The sequence below is a fragment of the Lontra canadensis genome, unplaced genomic scaffold (genome assembly GCF_010015895.1).
Source record: "Lontra canadensis isolate GAN:19392208 unplaced genomic scaffold, GSC_riverotter_1.0 scaffold24, whole genome shotgun sequence".
NCBI classification, from domain to species: domain Eukaryota; kingdom Metazoa; phylum Chordata; class Mammalia; order Carnivora; family Mustelidae; genus Lontra; species Lontra canadensis.
This window is the reverse complement of record NW_022631018.1, coordinates 2,007,699-2,026,025: the sequence shown is the minus strand read 5'-3', so window position 1 is coordinate 2,026,025 and position 18,327 is coordinate 2,007,699. Positions and strand designations below refer to the sequence as shown.

At 36.0% G+C, this 18,327-nt stretch overlaps 1 protein-coding gene across 2 annotated transcripts in view; it reads left to right on the top strand.

Moving 5' to 3' along the window:
* Window positions 1-18,327, top strand: part of ODR4 (odr-4 GPCR localization factor homolog) — a 43,476-nt gene that overhangs the window by 4,786 nt on the left and 20,363 nt on the right. For both annotated transcript variants that reach the window (XM_032862621.1, XM_032862622.1), the window contains exons 3-9: window positions 365-502; window positions 3,629-3,724; window positions 6,029-6,135; window positions 13,748-13,784; window positions 14,554-14,694; window positions 15,712-15,807; window positions 16,648-16,713. In XM_032862621.1, the coding sequence (XP_032718512.1) occupies window positions 365-502; window positions 3,629-3,724; window positions 6,029-6,135; window positions 13,748-13,784; window positions 14,554-14,694; window positions 15,712-15,807; window positions 16,648-16,713 (681 nt within the window). The remainder of the gene's footprint in view (window positions 1-364; window positions 503-3,628; window positions 3,725-6,028; window positions 6,136-13,747; window positions 13,785-14,553; window positions 14,695-15,711; window positions 15,808-16,647; window positions 16,714-18,327) is intronic.

Here is an 18,327-nt window from a genome sequence, read left to right as displayed (position 1 = left end):
TGTTGCTTTATTTTACTGAGTTTTTATATGTGCTGAACGATTCAATCTGTTCAGATTATCTAGAAAATAAAACTAGAAAATTGATCAAATATATTTTAGTTACAGTACAGTACATTGACTCAACCGGTAAGCTGTTTATAAGGACCATTATATGATTCATATTGAAGATACCCAAACAAATATGGAGGTGATATTAAGTATATAAATAAATGATGTGTGAGGGAAACGATTTTTCTTATAGATTCCATTATAATAATAATAATAATTTAAGCTGCTATGAATATTACTGTTTTTGCATGTCACAAGAGCTTTATATTCTTCAATCAGATGTCACTCTAATAAGCTTTTCTAATTTGTTTTTAAGTGTTCTTCACCAAAGGATTATATCATTCTTGCCACTAGAACGCCACCCAAAGAGGAACAAAATGAGAACCTCAAACGTCAACAAAATGCTAAGTTGGAGAACTTGGATGAAGAATGGGCCACAGAACATGCCAACCAGGTTACCATATTTGTCTTTTCATATAGTTAAGTTGTGCTTATTGACCAACGAAACAAAAGCACTTCATCCTCAGGTTACTAGACTAGGACTTCAGAGTACTCATTTTTAAGTTTTCAAAACTTGCATAGTATATCAGTGATAGAAGAATTTTTCTGTTCTGTTTTGTCCATGATTATATTTTTCATTTGTTGACTACTTGTGTCTAATTTTAAAAAGCATTTTTTACTTGAGATTAAATAACCCACCCAAGATTACATAATAAGTGATGGAACTGGGATTTGAACCCAGGCAGTCTGATTTGAAAGCCTTTGATTTTATATGCTGTGCTTTTCAATTGTTAACCTTTATGCTTTTTCATGTTTAAAAACGTTTATGTTTTTTAATCTCTTTTTGTTATTGGTCCTTTAGCTTATTTCCAAGTGTTCTTTAAAATAATACTTGTTTTTGATAATAAAGTTGCTGGTCAGATTGTTTCAAAAACTTAACATAGGTACTGTGAGAATAAAATGATGGTTAGGTTAGGTTCTTTTTAATGTCCTTAGAATGTATGTTGTAACCAAAGTGAAAGACATTACCACAAGAGAAATGGGGTAAAAGTAGAAAAGTGCTATAAGAATATAGGATGCCGAATAATTAAGTACCTGCCAATGGCTGGAATCAAATGGCTTCACAGAAGTTTCTGAACATGTAAGATGAGTAGGACTGTCAGTAGAAATCAGAGAACACACTGAACACACAAAGGACAGTATGAGTAAATGACCCAAAGTTATGAAAGTTAAGGGAAGGAGTTGGGGCAGAGCAAGCAATTGGTTATAATTGAAACACAGGTATGTAAAAGAATCTATGTAGACAGAAGGCTGGAAGGGGCCAGTTTATAGATGGTTTTGGAGTGCCATCCTAAGAAGTGAGGAATTTCTTTGATAGATAGTAGCTCTGTGGTAGGCTCTCAGAGCTCCCTATCTTGAGAAGCAATTAATATGATTGATCAGTAATTGAGAAAATAATTTCAATATCTTGATAGAGTGTAAATGGAAAGTAGAGAGACTGAACATCATTTACTGTAATCGTTCAAAAAAAGATGATGTGAGCCCATACTAGACTTAGTTTCATGAGGATAGGTGACATCTGTTTTGTTTATGACTATTTCCTTAGTGCCACGCATACTGTTTCCATGGTTTACATGAACTCCAAAATTGAATAAATGAATGCATGAATTAGCTAATGCAGTGAGCTAAAATTTCATTGCCAAAACACTGTGGTCACAGAGCTAGTAGCAAGATGATTTAGGGACCAAGTAGACTGAGAATGAGGAGCATTTGAGAAAGTAGCTAAAGATGACAGAGATTTCTAACCTGGATGTCTAGGGAGATGGTGTTGGCCTTCTCATAGGAAGAAACAGATTTGGGAGTGGGTAAGAGGGAATGCTGAGTAAATACACTTAAAAGTAGTCATTGAATGGATTATGTCAATTAATAGGAGATGTTAGAGTAAGGTAAAAGTAATCATTTCCATCTCTCATCAACTTTAAATTTTTCAGAGAGGCACATGTTTATCTGTAGGTGTGTATGTGTTTGTGATGGGGGTTGGTGTATAGTAAAAGAATCTAAGAAATTTTTAATATCACCTTCTAATGAAAATATTAAATATTTTAAACTTAAATTCCCAATGGTTTCTAAATAATTTTGACTCCGGTTTTGTTATTTGTTTCTCGTAAAATTACATACTTATACAAATGTGTATAGCATATATACACACATATGTATAGAGAGATGTATGTCATATCTGTACGCATACAAAGAAAATTTTTATAACAAAGTAGGTTACTATTTTGCCTCTAGAAAGAAACAGCTACTTTTATGTGTTGGTGATTTTGAAAATATGCATATTTCCATGCTAAATATGGAAATTTTGTTCTTTATTTATATGTCAAGCTTTGCTTTGTATGTGCTACTATAATGAATAGAATTAATGAAATCAGAGGGAAACACAAGGAGACACAATGTAAATATATTCAGTTATAGACTATGGTATCTAAGAAGATTTAACTTTCTGATCAGTTTTGTGTGTGTTTGTGCTATGTATGCACACAAAAAGCACTTTATCTCTGAGTTTAGATGGTGGAAAGAGGTTAATGTGTTATTAGGAACTAGCCACAATCACGTGAAGAGAAATAACATATTATGGAGGACAAATTGGTAATATGGGTCAAAAACCTTAAGAATAGGCATAACTTCATAAACTAGTAATCCACTTCAAGAAATTGAGTCTAACCAAAGAATCCCATGAACACAGAAAGCCTTGCTAGCATTTTTACAATATTATTTTAAAGAAAAATTGGAAATAACATTTATACCCAATATAATAAATAGATGTAAAAAATTGAAGTAAATGTGAAAAATAGGAAACAATGGATTTTCAGGTTAGAGCCCCTCTCTTTAAATCCCAGGCTTCCCTTAAAGAACTTCCAGACCATCGCACACAAGTAATGATAAGTTCTATGGGAAAACTACACCAAAGTCTTATGGGAGTTGGGAGATCAAAGTATCAGGGAAGGCAGCTTCCTCAAGCTGACTTTGAAGTATTCATTAGAGTTCAGACCCATAGAAGGTAAGGGAAAGTTAGTGTAGGCTGAGGGAGCAGTCTGAATGAAGGTATAGAATTAGCCAGATATGTGTATGGTATTTCAGGGAAAGTAATGCCAAGTGAGGCCCTGAATATCAGATTAGCTAGATTTTAGAGAGTCTGAAATACCGTAGCAGATTAAATTTATATATTATTTAGGTGACAGTAGAAGCCATTAAAAAATTTTTAGAAGATATTTCAATCTGTGATCTCATGAGAAAGGAGTAAAAGGTGTCATTATTAATGGTATTAAATGGCTTTAGTTATAAAGGCAAAAAATTAAGGACACTCTAGGAAGATTGTTTATATAATGATGCCTCATTGCTCAGGTTATCAACCATTTCTCAATATTTTAACCCATTTTTCAAAGCTCCCACCTCAATGCTGTGCATATAGTTGGGACCCAATGAGTGTTTGCTGATTTAATATTTAGCTTATCAAACACAAAAGATTGCATATAATGACAAATGCTTATCTTAACTGATACTATATTTCTATTTTTAGGTGTCCAGAATGCTACCAGGGGGACTTTTAGTTCTTGGAGTATTTATCATTACAACTTTAGAAATGGGAAATGATTTTCAAAATGCCCTGCGTAGAGTAAGTCTGAAATATTCTATTTTTAATCAAAGCTATGTATTTTTAAACAGCTTTAAGTTTAAAGATAATTTTTTACTATTACAAGAGAAATTATAGTGGTTTAACAGTTTTTCTTGTACAATAGCAGTATTCTGCTAGAACTTCCTTCTAGTTCCATGTGATTGCTGTAATGTGAAATTGACAGATTTTGTGATTCTACACCTGTTCCATTTTCTCACGATTCTGAGAGTACAACATAATCAGATACTTACTGTGCATTCCTGGGCAGAGTATTTATCATTAGTCACCTCTTTTTTTTTTTATTCCCATATCAGTAAATTGGGTAACATAGTCTGTAAATAAATATGAAGGTCTTCAAGCTGTTTCCCCTTAAGTCCAAATCTAAAGCAAACTCTGTGCAGGCAGCTTTCATCTCTTTTAGTACTCAGGATCCAAAGGAGCCTTCGAAAAGTTATTTCCCATCCCGAGAGAGGGGGGAACCTATAATCTTGAGAAGTGTAAAACCCCCCAGAATCTCCAAAAAACATTTTCTGGTGTGCAGCCAGTAATAATCACAGTTTCTACAGATTCTTCCAGGTTTATAACCTTTCCTGTCAAATGTCCCACTTTAAATCTTTGTAATTTGTACATGAGGGAGAAAGGGAAGAAAATGGAAATATTCCTGTCCCTGGCAAGTTACTCAAATTTCTGCTGTTTTTTCCATTTTAATTAAACATATCTTTTACAGTTGTTCATCTTCTTTGACATTTTGAAATATCATCTAAATGTATGTGTTTTTAATCGCAGTGGTTGTGCATCTTATTGTGGTTGGCACTGGACTGAATCAGTTGAACGTAGCCTCAGTGCTAGAGAGATACAATTGGTCCTCTTTCCTTTTCCTTTTGCTTTTGTATCATTTTTGTTCCTAACAAGCAAATAAGACTTTAGAAATGCTGTATTTCTAGACCTGTGATGGTATTTTTTTTTTAATTTTTATTTATTTTTTTAAAAGATTTTATTTATTTATTTGACAGACACAAGTGGGCATAGAAGCAGGCAGAGAGAGAGGGAGAAGCAGGCTCCCTGCTGAGCAGAGAGCCTGATGTGGGGCTCCATCCCAGGATCCTGGGATCATGACCTGAGCTGAAGGCAGAGGCTTTAACCCACTTAGCCACCCAGGCACCCCTCCTTATTTTTTAAATTTCTTTTCAGTGTTCCAGAATTCATTGTTTATGTACCACACCCAATGCTCCATGCAATACGTGCCCTCCATAATACCCACCACCAGGCTCACCCAACCTCCCACTCTTCAACCCTCCAAAACCCTCAGATTGTTTTTCAGAGTCCACAGTCTCTCATGGTTCGTCTCCCCCTCCAATTTCCCCCAACTCCCTTCTCCTCTCCATCTCCCCATGTCCTCTGTGTTATTCCTTATGCTCCACAAATAAGCAAAACCATATGATAATTGACTCTCTCTGCTTGGCTTATATGCTAAGAAATGCTGTATTTCTAAAGACATTATTGAGTTTCTGTTTTCTGACTTTACTTCTGCTGCCTATAGTGAGGAACTTTGTAAGAAGTAACCTTATAACCCTAGTGTCTCCCATAAGGTCATTGTTGAGAACTTTGTTATATTACCTGCTATCACCTTTGAAGAAATCTCTTTTGATATCATTATCAAGAAAGTTGTGCCTCTTTTCATCAATTGTGTTCAGTTTATGGACCATGTGAATTAGGTAACAGATTAGGCTTGTCCCTGTGTACATTATGATTAGGAAGTATAGAGTCAAATTTATGACCCCTCTACTCATATCAAGTATGCATTTCTATAATTCTTACTTGGGGCATAAATGTATGTCACTATTTCTGATTTTCATTCAGTTTGCTGCTACTGTATTTTATATGTACTTACATAGTGCCTTATGTCTTTTGTGGTATTTCATAAGAAATCCCAAATGGGTGACATGCTTCATTTTTGTAGATTAAAAATCACTTGTCATTTCTCATTCTAATTAAAACAGTCTTTATTCTATACTTCTAAACTTAAATGGTAATTACCCCAAATTAATTCCTCATGTCAGTTGATAAATGACAGTGATTTATATTTTTATATTTGGAACCCAAATTTTATAGATTCCTAAGAACGGAATCCAAAAGGTTAATAATCAGTTTCACTCTTTGTTTTGAAGAAAACAAAACTTGATAATAGAATCATGGAATTTTAAAGCTCATTGGGAGCTTAGAGTCATTATAATTATCTTTCTCTGCACTTACTTGTGTTCTCTTATTTTGCATTAAGTTGATGTGTGTTTTGTTCCCTTTCAGCTAGTATTTGCTGTGGAAAAATCTATCAATAAAAGGAGATTATGGAATTTCACAGAAGAGGAGATCTCGGAACGAGTGACACTTCACATTTGTTCTTCCACAAAAAAGTATCTTTTATTTAGGAGTTTATATTTTAAAGTATATGATATCAAAATAATATTCTGCAAGTTTTTTTCCCGAAACATTAATTTATATCGTATTTTTTTAACCTTTTTAAAAGATTTGATTAATTAATTAATTATTGTATTATTTTTTATTAATTTATTTTTTTAATAAACACAAAATGTATTTTTATGCCCAGGGGTACAGGTCTGTGAATTGCCAGGTTTACACATTTCACAGCACTCACCATAGCACATACCCTCCCCAATGTCCATATCCCTACCACCCTTTCCCATCCCCCCTCCCCCCAGCAACCCTCAGTCTGTTTTTTGAGATTGAGTCTTTTATGGTTTGTCTCCCTCCCAATCCCACCTTCTTTCATTTTTTCTTTTCCTACCCGCCAACCCCTCCACATTGCATCTCCACTTCCTCATATCAGGGAGATCATATGATAGTTGTCTTTCTCAGATTGACTTATTTCACTAAGCAAATACCCTCTAGTTCCATCCATGTCGTCGCAAATGGCAAGATTGCATATCTTTTGATGGCTGCATAGTATTCCATTGTGTATATATACCACATCTTCTTTATCCATTCATCTGTTGATGGACATCTAGGTTCTTTCCATAGTTTGGCTATTGTGGACATTGCTGCTATAAACATTTGGGTGGACGTGCCCCTTCAGAGCACCACATTTGTATCTTTAGGGTATATACCCAGTAGTACAATCGCTGGGTCATAGGGTAGCTCTATTTTCAGTTTTTGAGGAACCTCCACACTGTTTTCCAGGGTGGTTGCACCAGCTTGCATTCCCACCAACAGTGTAGGAGGGTTCCCCTCTCCGCATCCTCGCCAGCATCTGTCATTTCTTGACTTGTTAATTTTAGCCATTTTGACTGGTATGAGGTGCTATATCATTGTGGTTTTGATTTGTATTTCCCTGATGCCGAGTGATGTGAAGTATTTTTTCATGTCTGTTGGCCATCTAGACGTCTTCTTTGCAGAAATGTCTGTTCATGTCCTTTGCCCATTTCTTGATTGGATTATTTGTTCTTTGGGTGTTAAGTTTGCTAAGCTCTTTATAGATTTTGGATACTAGCCCTTTATCTGGTATGTCATTTGCAAATATCTTCTCCTATTCTGTCAGTTGTTTTTTGGTTTTGTTAACTGTTTCCTTTGCTGTGCAAAAGCTTTTGATCTTGATGAAGTCCCAATAGTTCATTTTTGCCCTTGCTTCTGTTGTCTTTGGCGATGTTCCTAGGAAGAAGTTGCTGCGGCTGAGGTCAAAGAGGTTGCTGCCTGTGTTCTCCTCAAGGATTTTGATGGATTCCTTTCTCACATTGAGGTCCTTCATCCATTTTGAGTCTATTTTCGTGTGTGGTGTAAGGAAATAGTCCAATTTCATTTTTCTGCATGTGGCTGTCCAATTTTCCCAACACCATTTGTTGAAGAGGCTGTCTTTTTTCCAATGGACAATCCCTCCTGCTTTGTCGAAAATTAGTTGGCCATAGAGTTGAGGGTCTATTTCTGGGCTCTCTATTCTGTTCCATTGATTTATGTGTCTGTTTTTGTGCCAGTACCATATTGTCTTGATGATGACAGCTTTGTAATAGAGCTTGAAGTCTGGAATTGTGATGCCACCAACTTTGGCTTTCTTTTTCAATATTCCTTTGGCTATTTGAGGTCTTTTCTGGTTCCATATAAATTTTAGGATTGTTTGTTCTATTTCTTTGAAAAAAATGGATGGGATTTTGATAGGGATTGCATTAAATGTGTAGATTGCTTTAGGTAGAATAGACATTTTCATAATATTTGTTCTTCCAATCTAGGAGCATGGAACATTTTTCCATTTCTTTGCGTCTTCCTCAGTTTCTTTCATGAGTACTTTATAGTTTTCTGAGTATAGATTCTTTGCCTCTTTGGTTAGGTTTATTCCTATGTACCTTATGGTTTTGGGTACAATTGTAAATGGGACTGACTCCTTAACTTCTCTTTCTTCTGTCTTGTTGTTAGTGTAAAGAAATGCAACTGATTTCTGTGCATTGACTTGAATCCTAACACTTTACTGAATTCCTGTACAAGTTCTAGCAGTTTTGGAGTGGAGCCTTTTGGGTTTTCCACATATAGTATCATATCATCTGCAAAGAGTGATAGTTTGACTTCTTCTTTGCTGATTTGGATGCCTTTAATTTCCTTTTGTTGTCTGATTGCTGAGGCTAGGACTTCTAGTACTATGTTGAATAGCAATGGTGATAACAGACATCCTTGCCGTGTTCCTGACCTTAGCGGAAAAGCTTTCAGTTTTTCTCCATTGAGAATGATATTTGCAGTGGGTTTTTCATAGATGGCTTTGATAATATTGAGGTATGTGCCCTCTATCCCTACACTTTGAAGAGTTTTAATCAGGAAGGGATGCTGCACTTTGTCAAATGCTTTTTCAGCATCTATTGAGAGTATCATATGGTTCTTTCTTTTATTAATGTATTGTATCACATTGATTGATTTGCGGATGTTGAACCAACCTTGCAGCCCTGGAATAAATCCCACTTGGTCGTGGTAAATAATCCTTTTAATGAACTGTTGGATCCTATTGGCTAGTATTTTGGTGAGAATTTTCGCATCTGTGTTCATCAAGGATATTGGTCTGTAATTCTCTTTTTTGATGGATCCTTGTTTTGGGATCAAGGTGATGCTGGCCTCATAAAATGAGTTTGGAAGTTTTCCTTCCATTTTTATTTTTTGGAACAGTTTCAGGAGAATAGGAATTAATTCTTCTTTAAATGTTTGATAGAATTCCCCTGGGAAGCCGTCTGGCCCTGGGCTTTTGTTTGGAGATTTTTGATGACGGTTTCAATCTCCTTACTGGTTATGGGTCTGCTCAGGCTTTCTATTTCTTCCTGGTTCAGTTGTGGTAGTTTATATGTCTCTAGAAATGTATCCATTTCTTCCAGATTGTTGAATTTGTTGGCGTAGAGTTGCTCATAGTATGTTCTTATAATTGTTTGTATTTCTTTGGTGTTGGTTGTGATCTCTCTTTCATTCATGATTTTATTTATTTGGGTCTTTTCTCTTTTCTTTTTGATAAGTCTGGCCAGGGGTTTGTCAATCTTACTAATTCTTTCAAAGAACCAGCTCCTAGTTTCGTTGATTTGTTCTATTTTTTTTTTTTTTTTTAGTTTCTATTTCATTGATTTCTGCTCTGATCTTTATGATTTCTCTTCTCCTGCTGGGTTTAGGCTTTCTTTGTTCTTTCTCCAGCTCCTTTAGGTGTAGGGTTAGGTTGTGTATTTAAGACCTTTCTTGTTTCTTGAGAAAGGCTTGTATTGCTATATATTTTCCTCTCAGGACTGCCTTTGTTGTGTCCCACAGATTTTGAACCGTTGTGTTTTCATTATCATTTGTTTCCATGAATTTTTTCAATTCTTCTTTAATTTCCTGGTTGACCCATTCATTTTTTAGAAGGATGCTGTTTAGTCTCCATGTATTTGGGTTCTTTCCAAATTTCCTCTTGTGATTGAGTTCTAGCTTCAGAGCATTGTGGTCTGAAAATATGCAGGGAATGATCCCAATCTTTTGATACCGGTTGAGACCTGATTTATGACCCAGGATGTTCCATGTGCACTAGAGAAGAATGTATATTCTGTTGCTTTGCAATGGAATGTTCTGAATATATCTGTGATGTCCATCTGGTCCAGTGTGTCATTTAAGGCCTTTATTTCCTTGTTGATCTTTTGCTTGGATGATCTGTCCATTTCAGTGAGGGGAGTGTTAAAGTCCTCTAGTATTACTGTATTATTGTTGATGTATTTCTTTGATTTTGTTATTAATTGGTTTATATAGTTGGCTATTCCCATGTTAGGGGCATAGATATTTAAAATTGTTAGGCCTTCTTGTTGGACAGACCCTTTGAGTATGATATAGTGTCCTTCCTCATCTCTTATTATAGTCTTTGGATTAAAATCTAATTGATCTGATAAAAGGATTGCCACCCCAGCTTTCTTCTGATGTCCATTAGCATGGTAGATTGTTTTCCAACCCCTCACTTTAAATCTGGAGGTGTCTTCGGGTCTAAAATGAGTTTCTTGTAGGCAGCATATTGATGGGTTTTGTTTTTTTATCCATTCTGATACCCTGTGTCTTTTGATTGGGGCATTTAGCCCATTAACATTCAGGGTAACTATTGAGAGATATGAATTTAGTGCCATTGTATTGCCTGTAAGGTGACTGTTACTGTATATTGTCTCTGTTCCTTTCTGATCTACTACTTTTAGGCTCTCTCTTTGCTTAGAGGACCCCTTTCAATATTTCCTGAAGATCTGGTTTGGTGTTTGCAAATTCTTTCAGTTTTTGTTTGTCCTGGAAGCTTTTTATCTCTCCTTCTATTTTCAATGATAGCCTAGCTGGATATAGTATTATTGGCTGCATGTTTTTCACGTTTAGTGCTCTGAATATATCATGCCAGTTCTTCCTGGCCTGCCAGGTCTCTGTAGATAGGTCTGCTGCCAATCTAATGTTTTTACCCTTGTATGTCACAGACTTCTTTTCCCGGGCTGCTTTCAGGATTTTCTCTTTGTCGCTAAGACTTGTAAATTTTACAATCAGGTGATGAGGTGTGGACCTATTTTTATTGATTTTGAGGGGCGTTCTTAGCATCTCCTGGATTTTGATGTTTGTTCCCTTTGCCATATTAGGGAAATTCTCTCCAGTAATTCTTTACAATATACCTTCTGCTCCCCTCTCTCTCTCTTCTTTTTCTGGAATCCAAATTATTCTAATGTTGTGTCGTCTTATGGTGTCACTTATCTCTCAAATTCTCTCCTCGTGGTCCAGTATTTGTTTGTCTCTCTTCTGCTCAGCTTCTTTATTCTCTGTCATTTGGTCTTCTATGTCACTAATTCTTTCTTCTGCCTCATTTATCCTAGCAGTAAGAGCTTCCATTTTTGATTGCACCTCATTAATAGCTTTTTTTATTTCAACTTGGTTAGATTTTAGTTCTTTTATTTCTCCAGAAAGGGCTTTTATCTCTCCGGAGTGGGTTTCTCTAATATCTTTTATGCCTTTTTCGAGCCCATCTAGAACCTTGAGAATCATCATTCTGAACTTTAGATCTGTCATATTACCAATGTCTGTATTGATTACGTCCCCAGCCTTCGGTACTGCCTCTTGTTCTTTTTTTTGTGGTGAGTTTTTCCGCCTTGTCATTTTGTCCAGATAAGATTTGCTTTCTTCTCCTCTGGAATTCCGCTCTTCTCCTTGGTGAGTGAAGTTGGTCTTGGCTGGGTTTCTTGTTGATCTTCTGGGGGAGGGGCCTGTTGTAGTGATTCTCAAGTGTCTTTGCCCCAGGCGGAGTTGCACCGCCCTTAACAGGGGCCGGGCTCAGTAATCCGCCCGGGTTTGCTTTCGGGAGCTTTTGTTCCCTGAGTGCTTTCCGTAGAGTCCGGAGGACGGGAATGAAGATGGCGGCTGCCCAGTCTCCGCCCCGAGGAGCCGAGAGTCTGGGGCCCCACTCCTCAGTGCGCCCTCAGAGATCAGCGCCCACTTGCTCCCGTCACCCTGGCCTCCGGCCACGCTCCGAGCTGACCGAGCCTGTGACCGGTTCTAGGTAACTCCGAGCTGAGAGCTCACTCCTCGGCTCTGTCTCTGTAGCCGGCTTCCCCGTTCTAATACCTGCAAGCTCTGCGACACTCAGACACCCCCGATCCTTCTGTGACCCTGCGGGACCTGGGGTTATGCTGACCCCGTGTGGGCTTCCCCCCAGTTTAGCCTCTGGAGCGATGTCCCTCCATGGAGCAGACTTTTAAAAGTCCTGATTTTGTGCTCTGTTGCTCTGCCCCTTGCAGGGAGTCGGCCCCTCCCCCCGCGGTCTATCTTCCCGTCACTTTGGATTCACTTCTCCGCAGGCCCTACCTTTCAGAAAGTGATCGATTTTTTGTTTCTAGAATTGTTGCTCTTCTTCTCTTCGATTTCCCGTTGGATTTGTAGGTGTTCGCAATGGTTAGATAAGCTATCTAGCTGATCTCCTGCTACCTGATGTCATCTCAGCCTGCTACTTCTCCGCCATCTTGACGCCTCCCCCCTTTATTAATTTATTTGACAGACAGAGATCACAAGTAGGCAGAGAGGCAGGCAGAGAGAGAGGAAGGGAAGCAGGCTCCCTGCTTAGCAGAGAGCCCGATGCGGGACTTGATCCCAGGACCCTGAGATCATGACCTGAGCCGAAGGCAGAGGCTTTATTTAACCCACTGAGCCACCCAGGTGCCCCAATTTATATCGTATTTTTAAAACAGGTGTAATTTGGAAGTTTTTTCTGTAAATAATACGTAATCAGGACTGCCAACAATAGTAAGAGTAACAATGGCTTTATTTATTTATTTATTTATTTGACAGAGATCACAAGTATGCAGAGAGGCAGGCGGGTGGGGGAGGAAGGCAGGCTCCCTGCTGAGCAGAGAGCCCAATGCAGGCCTTGATCCCAGGACCCTGAGATCCTGACCTGAGCTGAAGGCAGAGGCTTAACCCATTGAGCCACCCAGGGGCCCCATAACAATGGCTTTAATCATGTTTTAGGATTGTTAGAGAGTTTGAGAAAGGTGGCAAGGACTGGGGTTCTGAGCTCTTTAACCAGCCAACTACCCCATTTTTTAATGTTCAGTAGGTCCTCTACAGAGAGGTCAATGCCCAACTGACAGCTTAGGCAAAATAAGGACTAAAAGTAATGGGTAGTTCACCTCCAAACTGAGCTGGACAGTGTAGGACATCCAAGAAATTTTTATGTCTTTAGCCGAGATCAAGTGATACTAAAAGCCTTCTTAGGGTTCTTTTCTCTACCTCTTTCAGGGACAAGAGTACCTCCTAAGCTGGAGCAGCCACACCAGGGGAGTGAAGTGGTGCAAGGAACCAGTAAATTAGGGCTTGAAAAGACAAAATTCAAAAACTGATCATTCCTGCAGAAGCTGAGCTTGTAACTCCTTTGGTATTTAAAAGTTTTATGTACACTGGGCCTTTGACCCAATGAACATTTTCAGACTTGAATTCAAAACAGCACTCCTATTTGTTTTATTTATTTATTTGACAGAGAGATAGCACAAATAGGCAGAGCGGCTGGCAGAGGGAGAGGGAGAAGCAGGCTGTCCGCTGAGCAGGGAGCCCGATGCAGGGCTTGATCTCAGGACTCTGGGATCGTGACCTGAGCCAAAGGCAGCTGCTTAACCGACTGAGCCACCCAGGCTACCCAGAACTCCTATTTGTTATAGAGGATGTGTATTTGAGGAAAATTTTGCAAGTGCTTCCATTCTATTCATTGTGATTAGCAGGATTTTAAGCAATAGGGAATAATTTAAAGCACCACAAGTTTTATAGTTAGAGCGGTTTTTGTGTACATATATATTAGTTTATACAAAATGTGAATATATGTATGTGCTTATTTACAAGTTATGTATGTATTTGTGCAAACATACATATAGATATATATGTGTATATATTTTAGTATATGAAGTATGATTTTATAAAAATTCTTGGATGCACGTACTTTATTTTTATTTTTTGATGGCTTATTTTCTTTTGATTATCAAGAATTACTTTTCTTTTTTTGGTTATTTCTGTCCTTAATCCATAAAGAATATTTTGTCGAACTTATGATATCCATGATCCAAAGGTAAGAAAAATTGCTTTTTAAAGATTTTTGTATTACAAAGTATTTTTAAAATAAAATTCAGTTATTTAGTTTTAATAATTTTGGTGCTTTCACTTCCTATCAATGTCCACAACCAGCTTTACTTTTTATTTTGAAGTATAATTAATTTCATTACAAGCAAGGAAAATTTTTTTTCATTGTTCAAATATTTTTTTTTAAGTGCTCTCTGGCTATTTATGTGTTTAATATTATATCTGAGAGGCTGGTAGTAAAAGCATCTGGGCTTTTGGTAGTTACATTGCCTAGTAAGCAGCCTACCTACTAGAAGAATCCAGACTAAAATTTTGCTACGGTGTCTAAAAACAGTATGAAAAAGTAACTTCACAGTATTGTGTTAGCAAGGATAGGACAGAAAGGAGAACATCTGGCACCTGATAGTTACTCAGTTGATTATTTGCGCCACACAGAAGCTTCCGAATTGACACTGTTGAAGTTGCAGCTGAGAACCAGAGGACTTGTCAGAATTCTACATGAATTATCTGATTCCACCTAGCACTGGGGGTTGGAGTTGCCAAGGCTGCCTGGAATGTATTAAAGAATAGTGAATTTAATGCATGATTTATTTCTATTTAGTTTTAACCTGTTGCCCTGTGTTGAAAGAAGTTAGCCAAGTATGTTAAATATCAGTTTGTATGAGTTATTAGGTTGTACATTTTGTGATATTTTATTGGTCCATGTATTTTACCTAAATCACGTATCTTATGTTTTTCCACCTTCCCCACTGCTAAAGAGTTCAGCAAAACCAGCAGATTGGAAGTATCAAAATGGACTATCAACTTCATGGCTTTCATTAGAGTGTATAGTTCATATTAATATTCACATCCCGCTGTCTACCACTTCTGTCAGCTATACTCTGGAGAAAAATACAAAGGTATCAGGGCAAAACAAATTTTCTTTAGTGATCACTGAACAGATAATCTGCTTTTATTCTGGTTGTCTATGCCATTCATTTTGTAATTCTCAAAAATTGCATGCTAATTATAATGATATTATGGGTGACTAAGGGTATTACCCCAGCCAAATTAGAAATTTAGAGATAGGACAGCATTATATTACTAATGTATTTAGCATAATAAGTGCTCCATAAATATTTGTTGATTAACATGTAGTTAAGTATATTGTAAAATATAGTTACATAAAATTTAATTATATAAAAAGTATACTGTTAGGTCTTTTTTTTTTTTCTTGGTCTTTAGTTTTATTTTCTTCTTTCCAGCCCTCTTATATTTCTATACCATTCTTTTATTCATATCTCATTTCTCTTCTTTTTTCCTGTGGAAGCAAATGGAGCTTGCTTATTTTTTCCTCTTTAGTACTGCTTTATATATTCTTGAGATTTTTTCTCCTTTCTCACTTTTCATATAATGGGAATTATTGAATTTTATTTGACTGTGGTCATGTAGTTATTAAGCCTCCTAAGTGTGTGATATGAATGTTATTTGGGATAAAGATTAGAAAAACTATTACTTAATATGGCTAAGTTGCCATAATTTGGAGATATACTTTTTGTTGTTGTTTATGAGACTGAACAAAGTCAAGCATGGGGAATATAGTCAGTGATATTATAATACTGTTGTGTGGTGATAGATGGTAGCTACACTTGTGAGTATAGCATAATGTATAAATAAATTGGATCACTATGTGGTATACCTGAAACTAATGTAACATTGTGTGTCAACTATAAGCAGACATTTTTTTTAAATATATGAAGGAAAATAATATATATATGAAGGAAAAAAATGGCAAAATGTTAACTCAAGAAATAAATACCACATTACTGATTACCACATTAACATTTCAGTACATTAGGTGGAAAAAAGTGGGCCCTAGGGATATTAATTGAAATGACATTATATCTGAAAGATATCCATCTTGTGTTCCTTTTAAGAATGGACTTGCACGCTGGGCTAAGCAAATAGAAAATGGTGTTTATTTGATTAATGGACAAGTTAAAGATGAAGATAGTGATCTGTTAGAAGGACAGGTGAGTTGAGAGAAAATCAGCTTACTAATGAAATTATTTGTGCTTGAGGAAAAATAAAAGATGAATTTTTTTTAGTTCTTGCCTTCCTGAAAACAGTTTCCATCTACTTCTTATTTCTAAGGTCTTTTCCCTGCCTGCCCCTTAAGGTCTTTTAAAGTAAAGGGCAAATAAATGTTTTGTCAGAAAATGATTGGAGATTATTTCTGAATTAATTGGAATCCTGAAACCTGAATAAAGGGGTGTCATCTAAATTCTAATTTCCCAATTGTAAACTGCTTGCTTAAAACTAAAGGTACGTGTTCTACTTTGATAGCAGTTTAAAGACTAAATTCGGCCATTTTATAGAAGGAATCTATACAGGCTTCTAAAATAGCTTTGATATATCTGAAGAGGAGCTTTGGTAATCTCTCCCTTTAGTGCGAGGGTCAGTGAACTTTATGTAAAAAAGCAAATAGTATATATTTTAGACTTTGTGGGCTACAAGGTCTCCAGCAATTATTCAACAAGCAGCCACAAATAACATGTAAATGAATGATTTTGATTGTATTCTGTAAAACTTTATTTACAATGACGAGAGGTAGTCTGGCTTTGATCTGTAGGCCACAGTTTGCCAATCCTTGTTTTAGAGGAATAAAAGTAGAGAATTAATGGTTTTTGAGAGTACACATTGATTGATAGACAGTATACAAAGTGACATATCTATAGAAAAAGCCAATATAAAACAAGTGATAAGATTTTTTTCCTCTAAGTTACTTAATATATGTAGGATAGGTCCTAAATTGTCTTTTATATTCTACTCCAGTCTCAGTAATCTAGCTTTTAACTTTTGTGTTTTTTCAGAAAAAATCTAGAGGAAATGTTCAAGCAACTAGTCATACTTTTGATGTCAAAGTGCTCACACAGTTGGTAAATATTTTAAAATACTACTTATCTGAAATAATTTATTTTTTAGAATAATCACAATGAAATTGTTTTGGTTTTTATATTTATAATTAGAGAGTCAAAGAATTTTAGAGATGTGACATGTAAAAAATGTCTGGTTCTAGGAAATTTATTTACAAGAAACATTATTTTAATAAAACCTATTTTGGTCTTTTGCCTCAAGGCTATTAAAATTTTAGCATCCAGTAGAGAGCAAATTAAAAATATATGTGTATTTTATATATATAACATATATATATAACATATACATAAGAACATGTATATGTGTGTGATACCTTGGGTTATAAGTTTTACAAGCAAATTTTAGTTCCAACAACTTAAAAAGATGTGTGCACAGATGTGCCAGGAGTTGTCATATACTCAGTTTCGAAGTGTATTTATACCTCCTCTGATTTGGTAAAAATCACACATTATTAGCAATTTTTATATTTGTATATGGTTGTTTTAAATTATACATCTCTTCAGAATTGAAAGTTGGATATCTTGAAGAATAAAAAGTTAAAGCCACTAATTATTCCCAAAAGTATGCATGCAGAACAGGATATTTTTTATTGTATATTTTGTACAAATAATACAAATATTGTATATGTTTTTAACTGAGTAAAATAGACTTAACGATAATTTGCATAAGAGGATATTTTAATTTCTTCCTTCTCTGTGTTTAGCAACAGAGTATTTACTGAATTGTCATTGGACTTAATGCCATTCAACTTTATGTTCTCAATTTCTCTTCTCAGTACCTTTGAGTGTAGATATGTCCTTTGTTTTAAAACTATCCCTGTGAGGGAAATTGGAAGGAGAGGTGAACCATGAGAGACTATGAACTCTGAAAAACAATCTGAGGGGTTTGAAGGGGCGGGGGGTGGGAGGTTGGGGGAACCAGGTGGTGGGTATTGGAGAGGGAACGGATTGCGTGGAGCACTGGGTGTGGTGCAAAAAACAATGAATACTGTTACGCTGAAAATAAATTAAAAACAAAAATAAAAACAAAAAAACCTATTCCTGTACCTAGATGCTTTTTACTAGATATACTTACATGACCTCTTGGTTTTTTAATTTACTTAAAATTATTTTAGTGGTAAAAGTGGAGTTGGTAGATGTGTAGACTGTGGGAAAATAGGAGAGATATTATGAGAGATAATAAATATTATGAGAAATAATATTTATTATTATACAGTGTAATATCTTTTTATCATTCTACTGGTCAGCCAGCTGGAAACTTTAAAATGACTAATATGTAATAAGTAGTCAATAAATATTTGATGTCACTTTCCTCCTCAACTTCCATCAAGTCTTGTTGATTCTTACTTTGCAGTGTTAAGTACATCTTTCGTTTTCCTTATGGACTAGCCTTACAATGTTATTATTTTACCTGTATTATTACAAGTAACTCTTAACTGGTCTCTATCTACTCATTCTTGTCCAAAGTGATTCTTTTTCTGAAACTCCTGATACCTTTGTTTGTATATCTCTTGGAATATCTTCTATATTTCTAATGTATCCTGCATATAACCTCAGATTATCCTATCTGAATCACAGTTTGCATTCTTTCACTTGTTATTTACTTATTAGTTTTTT